The sequence below is a fragment of the Lissotriton helveticus genome, chromosome 11 (genome assembly GCF_964261635.1).
Source record: "Lissotriton helveticus chromosome 11, aLisHel1.1, whole genome shotgun sequence".
NCBI lineage: Eukaryota > Metazoa > Chordata > Amphibia > Caudata > Salamandridae > Lissotriton > Lissotriton helveticus.
This window is the reverse complement of record NC_136072.1, coordinates 110,574,361-110,588,593: the sequence shown is the minus strand read 5'-3', so window position 1 is coordinate 110,588,593 and position 14,233 is coordinate 110,574,361. Positions and strand designations below refer to the sequence as shown.

At 39.2% G+C, this 14,233-nt stretch overlaps 1 protein-coding gene across 1 annotated transcript in view; it reads right to left on the bottom strand.

The window, feature by feature from the left end:
• LOC144792853 (fetuin-B-like) overlaps positions 1-4,026 on the bottom strand; it is a 33,520-nt gene extending 29,494 nt beyond the window's left edge. Inside the window, exons 1-2 of the mRNA XM_078668049.1 lie at positions 3,866-4,026; positions 1,988-2,095 (exon numbers count right to left, since the gene is read on the bottom strand). Coding sequence (XP_078524175.1) covers positions 1,988-2,095; positions 3,866-4,006 — 249 coding nt within the window. The 5' untranslated portion in view covers positions 4,007-4,026. The remainder of the gene's footprint in view (positions 1-1,987; positions 2,096-3,865) is intronic.
• Between the last annotated feature and the right edge of the window lie 10,207 nt (positions 4,027-14,233).

Below are 14,233 nucleotides of genomic sequence, written 5' to 3'. Positions count from 1 at the left end.
ATGGGTCCAAACTGAGGTGGCATGGTGTGCAAAACAACGATGGATTGGGATGCAGCCCAAGTAATTATCAGTGGCTGAAATTAGAACAGGAATTCCATTCATAATTTTCTGGTTACTTTACAATGTTACCCTATGTGGATCAGGTATGCCCAAACATGGGTACCGTGCACACTGTGTCATTGGAACCAAGCTATACCCAGCCGATGAGCCCATAACAAGGGAAAAGCTGGTCCTAAGTTGCTTGCGTTCCTATTTCGGGAGGACCTGATTTGGCTGTTTGGGATGGATTGTTATAACTGGAGCAAGTTCAAGACTGATTTGCATGTAGCTGGGTCCAAACTGAGGAGCCATGGTATGATAAATAAAGATGGACTCAGGTGCAGCCCCCCAAGTAATTACCAGTGGCTGAGATTAATGTAAGTGTTCTATTCATCACTTTTTGTAGACTACTAACCCGCCATAGGACAGGGTGCACTGTAATGAAAACTTTGGGCATGTACTTTTAAGTTTTACTTGTTGTAGTGAAAATCCCAAATTCGTTTTTCACTACTGTGAGGCCTATCTCTACCATTGGATAACATTGGGTTAAGTTATTACATTCAAGAAGTGCTATCTTGTGATTGAGAGGTAGAAAATGCATTTTAGTGTCTGAGGAATTGTAATTTAAAATCCTCTTTAATGGTAAAGTCCGATTCAGTGACAGAAAAGGCTACTACCATCTGGAACCCGAACTTGGATCCTACCCGAGTGAGTCCGGACCTTTCAAGTGGTGCACCCCAATCCTGGACCATTGGAGGTGCTGCTAAATTGCCCAGAAAGTCAAAATCCACACTTTGTGACTCAGAAAATGTTTGGCAAAAAAGTGCTCTGAGAACTAAGAGGAGAGTGGGACCAACCTGCTCTTCCATCAGCCCAAGGTGCATCGCGGGTCAGCAGGATTTTGATACAGCTCCCTCTACCTTCCTCCCCGCTGCAGCAAATCCTGTTTAGCTGATTTTTGCAGAAGGGGTATGCACATGGGAACCTCGTCAGCTACATATAGCCTGCAGCTTCGTCCCACTGGAGTTCTTCGACTTCTAAAAGGTGACTTTGGCCAAGAGCTACCCAACAACACCTCCTCCTCCTCCTTGGACACCGCCAGCTGCGTAGCTGAGCTGAAATTTATCTTCTCAGACATTTTTCTCCAGACTTTGTTCCAAGTTGAAAGGTAAGTCGAGACTGTGCCCAACCCACTTTGTATATCCTAAATGTACTCCATTGCAGTCGGCAATAACTTTCAACTTTGCCCCGGTCTAGCATGATGACATGTCCGCAGATGGCGCTATGATCTTTTAGGTGCAAGTTTTCGCCCTATCTTCTTTAGAATTTCATAGCTCAGATTCTACTGATTGGAGTTTTGTGTTTTAGTTTCAAATCATTTATTAAAATGTATTCTATTTTTCCAAATGGGTGTGTGGTTTTTTTCTGTTGAGTTGTCACTTTATTGCTGTTTGGGTGCTGCATAAATACTATACACATTGGTCCTGAGTTAAGCCTGAATGCTTTTGTGCCAAGATACCAGAGGATTAAGGGCAGGTTAATTTAATGACATTAGTAGTTCAGCTTGTTGGGTATTGTGGCTGTTGCTTGAGAAGTGCTTCAAACTCCCTCTAACCAAGAACCCGATTTCTCACACGGACTAAACAACAAACTATGCGTAATCAACATTTTAAGCCCCTCAGGTCCAAATTAGTGCTCAAAATTATTTTATTAGGTACTGTTGGGTGATCATATTATATATTTGGCACCTCAAAAAAATAGCAATTCTTCACGAAAATATAGCAGCAGAAGAAATACAATTTTAGCACGTTTTTTTAGGGAAACTTCTTACAAATGTTGCCAGCTATCCTAAAAGGGTAACATATATTGTAATAGAATGAGATAAATGGTACCTCTCGTATAAATTAGTTATCACTTACACGAACTACATTTTTAATTCTGCACTTACAGCTTGTTCATCCTCCAGGAAGTGACAGTCAGTAACATGAGTTTCTGATCCAGAGCAGTTTGTTTCCTTAATAACGATTTCCACAAAATATGATGGACCAACCACCCACTGAAAAAGAACAAATCGTTTGTCAGTGATATCCAAATGATGATACAAATCTAATGCAGTACCCAAAATGTACAATTCTATTAATGCATATTACATACAATTTATGAAAGTTCGTTTAACCACATTATACTTTCTGGATTAGTGAGAAAAAAAATCCCTTATTTCACTGTGAAGTTTTGGTACCTACCCAACAGATGAGGAATGGCCCAGCGGCTAGAGCAGCTCACTCCGGACTGCTGGACTCATGGTTCTGTCCCCGGGGCGGGTAGCAGCTCAGCTCAGCACCATGTGATTCTGGGCAGTAGCTCACTTAATCTGCCCGACGGCCTCCAGCGCCTTGATACTCTTAGGGGTGATAGATTTGCGCTTCACAAATGTGGAATTAAACATCTATTATGAGAATGACCAGTAGAGCTGCTATAATGAAAGGCAAATTTTCCTCAAAAGTAAAAGCCCCTCATTTAAGTTTCCTGTAACTGAATCACAAATCCACAATTGGGTGTCAAAATATATCTTGCCAGCAGGATACTTCAGTGAGGTAAGTGCAGATCACTTAATATTAATATGTCAAGTGTTTGTTGTTCTTGGCAGACTAATCATGATAGCTCTGTATCAATTAGTTATCTTTAAGGTATCTAAAAAGTATGCCAATGTAACTTTCAGCTTCAATATACCATGCAATTAATACACTCTTAGGCCCTCATTATAAGTGGCTTGTGACATATGAGAGATGTTTCCCCTTACTCAAGTTACTGATACCAGGGGTACCAGTGACTCAGGGAGTGGGCAAAATCCAACCCTTTAAAAGTTGTTCCCTAGGGTTCCACTAAGGAATCAGGAATTATCAGACAATTTGGTAATTCTAGGTTTGTTTCCCCCACTAACTTCTCATTTTGCGCTTGATTTTGACCCACATTTTGGCTACATTCAGCAGCCAAAATCTCTAAACAAAAGTTTCACAGATTCGGATTGTTCCTACAGTTCCGATGGGGCTGGTAACTGCTGTCACCCGATCCATAGGAATTAAGAGGTCATTCGTAATGAGGTCCTTAATGGTTACCATACTGTTGACCCCAGAAAGTATAACTTTTACACATGCTTAAAAAGTGTATTTGATATTTAACTCAATCACATAACAGTAACTGGGTGGTTTTAAGCCTTTCTTCTCAATGCCCACACATCTATGGAAACACTAGATAATTCCACATGTATAATCTACTTCAAGTACACCATCATGAATTGCTAGGTATCTGAAAATCTTGGCCCATGCCTCTATGTAATCCTAAAATTGGTTGCCTTGTTACCCCCTTTAAGTTTACTACATAAGGCAAATTTTGTTGGGTTGATGCAAATCAATTTTTACATTTAAATATGATGTATGTTATCCTGTTGTACCTCTCCCACATTGCCCTTCCTGCTGTATATGGACCCACCTTATAAAAGTGCTTGAACACCACATCACTGATTTAACCTCTTGATAGTCTTACATGATTTTAATATCTTGATGAAAAAGCTGTATCAGGCTGCACATTCATTTAATAAGACAATAGGCTTTGATGTACACTATCACATCACACAGGCTCAGGTTCAACTTCCTTGGCCTACTGTGGTTTAAATCCCTCCACTTTGCACCAAGGATTATGAATAGTACCACATAAAAACAGAAAATAAGGGAAAAATAAATAATGTATCATGTAACTTAAAACAGTATAATGGTTCTGAAGCATTTATCAGCTTTTGAGGTCTAGTGAGAAAACTTTTTGTAGTTACCTGCATTGTTGAGTGTTCTACCATATAAACCTTATAGTAGTGGGTGTTATTACTTTCTCGGTTGTATTTTGCAATCATCATATCAGCTATTGGTTCATAGAAAGGAGGATCATCGCCCGGAGTAGGGCAATCTGGACACATGGAGTGAATTAAATCTTTAGGAACTGTAAAGGTGAAAACAAGAAATTATGTTTATGAGCTGCAGTTCACATGCTACACTCTTCTGACTTGTATTGTTGGCTTTACGCGTTATGCCTTTCTCACGTATGGATCATGAACATTGATATAAATGTAAATATATTGCAGTCACTTGAGTCAGATGTCAGTTCACATTACTAAACATCATATTTATTATTATTTATTTATCATATTTATATGTCATCTATTTTTTAGCCGCTTCCTCCTCAAAGTGGCGTTGATGGTCAAACGCATACATACAGGTGAATTCTTGAATTGGAGAACACTGTACCTGGGCTGAGGATACAGTTGTAACTGTACAGTTTGACTCTCCTCCAAGGCAAACTCAAGTAGAAGATAACTTTACACTGACCAAAAACCTGAAATAAAGGTAAAACAATTTAGACATAGAGCACAACTTTTTTTTTAGTTTCCAGCAGCTCTTTTAAAAAAAAAATCAGTATGTACTACAAGACAAAGCAAAGTATTGTGGTATTATTTTGGAAAATCAGTCTGTAGAGATCTACCTTTTTGGGCCGTATTTACTATGGGTTTATTTTATGTTTAAAGGCTGTGAAGGTTTTTTTTAAAGTTTTAATTTGCAATAGAATATTGAAGATTGTGACGTAATACTGCACTTAGTGATTGAGTGAATGGACATTTTTAATATAAGCAACTTTCTGACTCGATTCAAGTTTGCTTGCATCCTGTTTTTACTCTCTAGAAGAGCTAATTGGAAAGGTGCCACCTGATACATGCATAAGCTTATGTGAATGGATAACTCAAGAAAGCTACAAGTGCTCAATGTACTCATGTATACTATAGGAAAATGGTTCTTAGTCTGTGTTACGGGGACCCCAAGGGGTCTGCAAAGCCTACTCAGTGGCACCTTGACTACGTTAAAAACTAAATAATATTAACAGATTAATAAATTGTTGAAAAACTTAAAATATTCTATAAATGTGCAGGAATTTGACATTGGAGCCTAAAGCTTAAGTTAGTATCCTCAGATTGATTTACAGGACCAGTGCAAGTGCATCAAACAGATTATAGTTAGGACAATGAAGGCCTCAATTGAATTTAGAAAAGGACCAACCTTTCTATTACAATGAACATTTTGCTTTTTTTATAATTGCTTGGAAATGAAAGATCATATTTAATCATTTGAATATTTGTTTTAGGAATGCTTGTTTCTGTATTTGTTCTGTATATTTTTTGTGGTTTATATAATTGAAAATGCTCAAGCCGGAGTCCCAGGTTTCCAGTAATGACTCAGTGGGGGTCCCCAGATTCCAACAATGATTCTTTGGGGGTCCCTAGTATCCATGAATGATTAATTGGAGGTCACAGATGTCAAAAGGTAAAGAATCACTGCTATAGGGCATGCTGCCAAGTAGATATCTAAAACCTGTCATATCGCCTAGTTCTACCATTTTATGCTGAGAGACCTGTCTATATGTTACCTATTAGGCCATGTTTTGGTTCAATACCCAATCAGGAAGAAGAAGCTTCATTCAGTTTGTAATTAATATGATTGCTCAGCAGACCTGGAAGCATTACTTGCACTTGATAGAGCGCAAATTCGCATCCCATAAGGGTACCTTTGAACCTGTTAGGAGTGCAATGTAATCGTTTGTAGTACGCACTCACATATTATCCAGATGGCATTAGAGAAATATTATTTTAGAGGAAACCCAAATCAAGCAACATCTTCTTATGAAACCAATGTGATTCAATGTGTAGCTTATTAAATGATGCATAGAGGTTGCACTGAGACATATACCCAATGTAAACTGCTTCTATAGGCCTCTTTAGCGATGTGACCCAGTGACACGTTTACTGTACTTTGAATGCTTCGTGGTCTGATGATGTAGTTGGAATATACGTATTTATGAAGTTAGAAAGCATTTCATTAGTGGGTGCTAACGTTTTATGAACATATCAACACGCATAGCATAGTGAATTCATTATGATAGCCTAAAGTAGTTGCTCTGAATTTGCAGTACATATTGGCATCATCTTGTTTGTGAACGAATGCTTAAATTCTCATTTGGGTTACGTGGAATTTTTTTTGTTCTCAGGCTTGCATTTCAGGTTCACAACGTTTGCTAGTGAAGAGTAAGGGTATTGTTCTATTAGATAAGTTGTGGAATGAATGAGTTACAGTTAGCTTGGCCTGGAGAAGATAAGGTGGAGGGAGTGCTTTCACAAGGGAGAAGGAGAGAAGACCAAGGATGAGCGGTTGCAGCGGAGCGTACATGAAAAAGGTCGTGAAAGGAGTCAACATCATGGAAAAGCTTTGTGGTTGAGCCTACTGTAGAGCATGTGTGAAAAAAGCATTATGGGACATTTGCTGAGTACAAATTTGAGTATATGATGCATTGTAGAGAGGCACAGACTGCCCATTCCTATTTGCCTTTTCGACAGAGAGCACCTGAGTGCTTACTTGCTCCCTTCTTGTTTGAGGCTTCATGCTGCAGATTCATCTTATGGTTGACTGACTTCTTAGGAAGGCTCTGCCCACTAACACTTTTTCTCTTACAAATCTCTTGTCTATATGCTAATATAGAGATGCCACCTTTTGAATTAGAGTAGGGATAAACAGAACTAAATGATTCATACTGAATAAGTGAACTTGGACTTTTGCTTTCTCATTTCTTGCATAATCTTCATAGAACTTATTGTTTGTTTCATGTTGCACCGAGTGAATATCTTCAGAAGGTTTGGATTTCTTCTGTTTCCCATTTATTTTTAAACTCTTATGTTGAGATTTGTATATGTCCAACTATTTCTGAATTCGTAAAAAATGTGGCTAACCTTTAATTGGTTGCCAATTTGACTTCTTGAGTAACCATTTATTGAGTTACACTTTAATGCTGCTATAAACAACCATTGGAAGATCGGCTTTAGACTGGAGCAGAACTGAGCAAAAGGTCAAAGGCCCCTTCACACTTCAGGTGAACACAGCTTTGATACATGTGGCAGTATGCATTTTTATGGTAACCATGCTGTGTGTTTTTGAATTGATTAAAGGGTGTTTTGAATGTATGGATTTTTTTAAACTTTCCAAAGAAATATCTTAAATTACTGACGTTAATCATACACAGTTGTAAAAGGATAGGGCCATGGGTTGTTTTTGTTCTACAGTGGTTTGTACAGTGTTGACTGGTTGTCATATTACCTAGAGTGTTGTATTTATAATGTAGGTTGGCTGATGGCATGCATTTCTTTTGTTGACTAGTGTCTACTAGTCTCCTAGATGAATTATGGCAAGTACTGTGATATTTGAAGTATTGTGTTTCTTATTTAAGTTTGCTTGTGTCATGTATTCCTTTACTTGGGTTCTGTACTTAGTAACTATTTTGCATGAACGCCAGCATGAACTTTCTTAAACTAGGTATCACTGATAACATATAATGTATTAGTTTAGTGTTTTCTTGTAACGCTAGGTTAATATTGGCGTTTGCATTGATATCTGTGTAAGTTATGTTCTGTGATTGTATGATGACATGTTAACTGGGTACTGATTTTGCACAGTGTAATTTGGTTAATGATTTCACAGGCCTATTGGTATTGCCTGTATTAGGTTACAAATGGTATTTATTAACTGAAGGCAGGTATATAGCAGGATGGAGGCATTTAGAGTGTTTTAAGATACTAGACAAGGTGGAATTATGGTTAATGTCTATAGGGTTTGCATTGTGGGAACATGCTCAGAAAGATATAAAATGTGATAGATGGTGTTTGCACTAGATAAAGGTTTAAGTTTGAGTGTTGGCATGCACAAAAAGGTTTGGTAATATGTTAGGTAACTGATGCATTTTAAAGAATTTAACAATGTACTTTGGGTCACTTTTCCGTCATGCAACTTTTTAATTTCTGACAGTATGTGCAACTTCATATCTGTCTTCAGCAAAAGAAGTTTATTATTTAGACATGTCTAAGGAATCCCAAACTGTGGACCCTATTTGTATTTCAAATCCACCCTAGGTAAACCATGCTTTGTGCTGTAGATCTTGCTATCACAATACTTACCGTTTCATGGAAGGGTCTGATGTTACAATCTTTCCAGCTCTTCCGACTTACAAGATGGCACTCTGTTGTAAGCACATCAATCGTGAAATAATTGATATTTCCAGCACCCTAAATAATGGAACATACAGGTTATTTATAAACTGGGCATAAAAAGTTTAATCAAATAAACCTCCCAGTTCCTATCCTTGATAACATTGAAATTGCTTTTCCACCTATATCAGCCCCCTGCATCTCCGTACAATAAAACTTGTGCTAATTGCCACCAGTGGCAGTTACTTTTCCACGAGGTATTATGCAGGATATAGGTCCAAGGGGGTAATATGGGGATTAATTAAGGCTTAACATAGCTACGTCTGATACATTCCACAAGTTTTCCATGACTTCCGGAATCTAATCATTGCATATTTACCATGGAATAATTAATTAGAAATGTTTTTTGTATTTGCTTTTTTGAGACTTAAAAGATCTTCACCAAAACTTCGTTAAAAAGAGGGCAAACATTTTAAAAAAAATCCTTATTCTCAATCCCAAATCTCTCTTTAATATTTACGGATAAGGGATTTTGTTGCCAAAAGACTTATTAATCGGGACCGAATACCTCTATTAGATCTAAATAACGGTGGCCAACCCACAACATCTTCATTATATAAACTTATTAATGCGCAGATGGGTGATGACCTGACTAAGCATTTTGAGAGATGGCAATTGAGATTACTAGCTGGTCAACCAAACAACATGTATTTCCACCAATTTACAAGTACAATGTTTCAAGACTTGGTGTAACTTATATATGACTCCGGCACGCATTCACCGATGGGGGGGACTTCAGGGATACGTTGTCCTCGATGTGGGCTGTTGGCTGCAGATAGTATACATATATTTGCCACCTGTACTGGCCTGTCTCAACTATTGGGCAAAATAGAGCAGCGCTTAGAATCTATATTAGGACATGTAGTATCATTTACTCCCCCAGGTTATCATATTAAGGATTTCTAATCAAGAAATGGAGGAAGCAGACCGCAAAATGGTGTATATAGCAATGGCAGTATTTCGGCTCTGTTTGGCTACGGTGTGGCTCGATCCAAATCCTCCCTCGTTTCATGTTTGGTTCAGTAAATTACTATCTACATATAATTGAGAGTTATCAGTGTTTAGAAGAAGAGGGAGTAGGGCAAGGGCCAATGGTGAAAAGATCTTGGCTTCTCTAACTAAATGGCTGAATAAGGACTAACAGCTTATATGACTGCAAGTACTCCCAAGTTTGTTATGAAGTGTTTGTTTTTGGTTTCAATTTTGTTTTTCTGATGTGGGGATCCCCCATGGGTGGGGGGAGGGAGGGGTAAACGAATATGTATTATATTGGTTTATTTCCTTTTTCTTGAATTTGTGGTCCAATAAAAACAATTTTTAAAAAGAGGACAAACAAATCACTGCCAAGCCAGCTCTCTGGGGTGTCTGGTCAGGCTGTTATATTGCTATCTGCTGAAAAGAGGCTGGGAAAGGAAAGGAGAAAAGAACTTGGGCAAGAAGGGTAGATGGCATGGCCACCAGGTGCCCCCCTTAAAGGACAGCTGCCTGAGGGATGGGTCCTGCTAGGACGTGCTCGGGCTACGCAAAGACCCGCCAAGTTTAAATTAAAAGCTGCATCTACTGGCGATGCACAGAGGAAAGAACCAGCTCCATGAATGCAAAGTTGTAAAAGAGGAAGACATGAATCATGATAGTGCAGTGCAACCTGCAAAGAGATGCTATAACCATTCATGGGTGAAGTTCTGAGTAACTGTCCAAATCATAAAACATTCTTTTGGAGACTGAGATGGATAAGTCATAAGTTAAACAGGATGAACTCCCTGTGAATAGTTGAGCATGAGATTGTATTCTCTCCATGTCAAATCATGGGAAGACACCTCAACAGACAAAGTTTCACCCCTTTATCATACGATCAGGAAACACAGATATTTGTCATAACCAAGATGTTGAAGGCTGAGATCGTGTCTAGAAGGTGATAAAAAATGGCACACCCGCTTTAAATGATGATCTACAAGCCTCCCTTGCAGATCTCAAAAACGACTATGATAAAACACTACCTGAAGGCTGTAATAAACTAGGTTCTGACGGAAGCGGGTAGAAATATCAGACACCAAAAAAGATTTACAGAATGAAAACTCCAGAATTGTCTCAATGGAGCAGTCTTTGCAACTCCTATCAGACAGCAATCAAAGTGGAACAACCTTAGTTGTCTACCTAGAACATCAAGTTAAGCATCTTATGGGACAATGTGAGGATCTTCCGAGCAAATAAAAAAGGGAAAATTTGAGAATTCGGAGTGGGGGGCATCAAAGGGTACCTCCGGGATCTCTTTAGGAAGATTCCACGTAAAGGTGATGACTTTCTCGGGGAGTATAAAAAGTGCATAGAGCGGGGAAGAAAAATGTGGATGAAAAAGCAAGACCCCATGACATTATGGTGAAGATTTACTCATATCAAAATGAAGGAACTCATTTTAGTGGCTGGATACAGCCAGAAACGCATTTTCTGTGGGGACAGCAAAGTTATGCTATTTCAGGACCTGGCACCAACAACCCTAGTGAAAGGAAGGGCCTACAAATCAGTGTTGAAGTTGCTTAATGTCAAATGCATAACATATAGATGGACGTTTCCTGAAGGCATAATGTTCAAATAGAACAACAAGAAGCTAGTGGCAAAATCAATAACAGTCAATAAAAGAAGTGCTGATGACCTTAACTATGTCTAAGGAGGGAGAAGCATCACCGGAATCAGATTACAGACAGCCTCTTAGAGATCACAAAAAGTATGAATCTACCAAACCAAGGACTAAAAATCATAATCTTAGATCTAGCTAAATGTTAAATGTTGAAATGCATTAGTGGAACTAATAATTGAGGGGAAGTACCCTATGTGACCAAATTGCTAATTTAAATTGGATCAATTGTAAACATAGAAGCGTTGAAACATGGGGAGTAGATTCCAAGCCACCGATTGGGCTCCAAGGGCAAAGCAAAGTAAGAAGGTGTCAATGCAGGAAGATATACAATTGACAGGTATGAAACAACGCTCCCAATGGAAGGGGGTGCCAAGAGCCAGTGAATGGCTGCTAGGAGGACCTTGAACAGCACACCTTACAACACTGGAACCTTGAGGGAAAATATGCATTAGTGGGGAGGGGAGGAGAGGTAAATTGTTGCTTGTTTTGAATGTTGTAGATCAAATTTTGGGGACTTTGGGGAATAGGGAAGGGAAATGGAAATGCACATATGGGTGGAAAAATTAGCAAAGCTAGAGAAGCCTTTAGTATAGAAGACACTTGAAGAAATATTTGGATATTGCAGCTTATATCAATAGGTTAGTGGCTTGAAGTCCCTTACTAAAAGGCAGAGACTGCAGCTACACCTTAACGAGTCTAAACCAAATATATTTATGCTTCTGGCGACAGATGTCTTGGGGGCTAGATAAAAAATGGATGCACCTTAAACACTGTCCCACTCAGCTCCACCCATCACTATCCAATAAGTTGGCCTGGGTAGTAATATTAGTTAGGCACACAGTTGGCTCTCGAATGGTAGAAACTAAAAGAGACACAGTGGGTAGATAAGCACTGCTCCAGCTGAAAGCAGTAGTACAATAATCTCTATACCGAATATGTACAAACCACATTCAAATACAGATTGTTATCTTTAGTCTCTGATGCAGGAGTGGAGTCACCTCTTGAAGGGGGAAATGGTAGTAGGAGGCCATTTTAACCTAATTTGGGCTGTCAATCTAGATCAACACTCAACCCCCTAAGGTCAAATGTACAAGGCAGGCAGCAAAACATTTTAAAACATTGATTGAGGAAATAGGGTTGGTTGATGCATGGAGGTTGACACACTGAAAGGAGAGAGAGTACTCTTTCTTTTCAGCCACAAATATGACCTATACTAGAAATGATTATCTGTTAGTACATAAAAAATGATGGGGATCAATAAAGTGACCCAACACTATCTGATCACACCCGGGTCGTATTGAGTTGGAAGATAGGTATTATGAGGTAAATACACAAAGAAAGTATGAGATCGCATACAAAATTATGTGAGTCTATGCCTCAAACTTCAAACTCACCATCTAACCTTATTGACTCCAACCATACAGCCAAATATATCTTTAGTAGATAATGATTATGACCGTTTCCTGCTAGTATGTTTTAGAATGAACATTTTATATAGATCCCTAAGCTTCCCTGAAGTAAATGATTGGTCAAGAGTTCTGTGTAAATGTCCATGTGACGACATCTATGTACAATCAACCATCCATATTATGTTTTTTTGTAAATACTATGTTATACCAAGAAGGAGATGAATTATCCTAGTTTTAAAGAACTTTGGATTTAAACAATGTCGAACTGCATTTATAGCTTTGTAATTTTTAGAAAATTAATTTGTTACTGCATCCGTTACTGCTTTTAAAAAAAAAAGTACTTTTGGAAATCGATTATTATGTGAACTGCAATTATATATTTAAGTGGCAGAGACAGAAATTATCTTTTTATTATGAATTGTATTGTGCTTTTATGGTTATCTTTCTAAAGTAACCGAATAAAGATACTTGATTGATGGAGTTGGAAGATCGGTATTATGAGGCAAACACACAAAGAAAGTATGAGATAGCATACAAAATTATATGAGTCTATGCACATGACAAACCACCCTATTGACCCAATGGGATGCGTTAAAAGCATTTCTGAGAGACATTCTCATAGCTCTAGATGCATGTAACACAAGAGAAGGGATAGTAGAAACAGAAAAAATATTAGGACAATTAAGGAAGAAGGACTTCTTAAACAGCAAACCACTGCTGGAAGATTTAGAGGATTAACAGAGAGGTGGGACAATAATCCATTATCTCCACTAATAAAGCAGAAAAACTCCTGCTAAGATCCTAGCACAAAAACTGCTCTACAGGTAATAAAACACAGCGGTTGTTGGCTCTCAGGCATAATGGCAAAAAATAATAAGGCATATATTAAAGAAATCAAAGACTTAATGGATGAAAAGGGGAAGACCGAAGCCTTTCAAATGCTTTACCAAGAGCTATACACTAAAGGCAGGGAAGATAAAAATGAAGAGAGAAAATTTTTTCAGGAATGTGGTCTCCCCATATCACACATGCACATAGAAAATACCTTGACAGATCCATTGAAAATGAAGAAAATCTAACGGCGATAAAGACTCAAAAGGGAGGGCAATCACCTGGGCTGGATGGCTATACATCTACTTTTAATAAAAAAATAAGAGGTATTGTGACGGGGGGAACGGGACGACCCCTTATGTCATGATACACCCCACGGACATATGAACAAGACATTTTTCCCTCTTTCTATGCAGCAAATGGAGAACTGGAAACTGACAGATACGGATGCAATCTTACCCGAGCTCGAACAGAAAAGGAACACTGTTTCTTTAATTGGGCGGAGCTCGAGCCGGAACACGCCCCCAGAAGTGACGTAGACAAGGAAGTAAATACTGGAAGCAACCACATACCGGTGTGTTCATCACCCGGAGGAAGAGAAGGCGAGAGAAGAGGCGAGGACGAGAGCGAAGTAGGAAGGTTCAAAGACAGCGTGGAATTGGAGAAGAGTGGAGGAGACAGGAGACCGGAGGCGGATTGAGACGCGGACAAGCCAGGAGGCCAACGACACATCGCTTTGCCCAGCCACACTTCAAGAGAAGTGTGGCTCTCCCAGGTACATTCCCGAATCGCGGGCTGGGCGGGTATCAAGGGATTTAAACCTCCCTGAAACTTCACACGAACGTCCCGTGCACTACCCTGGTCCTCACCCCACCGGCACTTCGTAGAGCACTGTCTTCTGAGAACCGTGTGCACGCGTGTGAACCTCACCCCCTTTTCCCGAAGCACTGTATATAAAACACACACGACTGAGACAAGTCTGTCCTTTTCTTTCTTTTTTGGTACTACGGTGACAGTAACGACGGCCGAGCCAGGAACTACATCACACAGAAGCCCTCGGGTGTGGAGAAGAGTTGGACTGGAACACAGGAAAGAGAGACTCTCTCCCTCTGGAAAAGACGCTGAGCCTCCCCTCCCGTATTACCGGAGTGTGATACGACGGTGACGGTTGTTAAAACCAATAAAACCTGC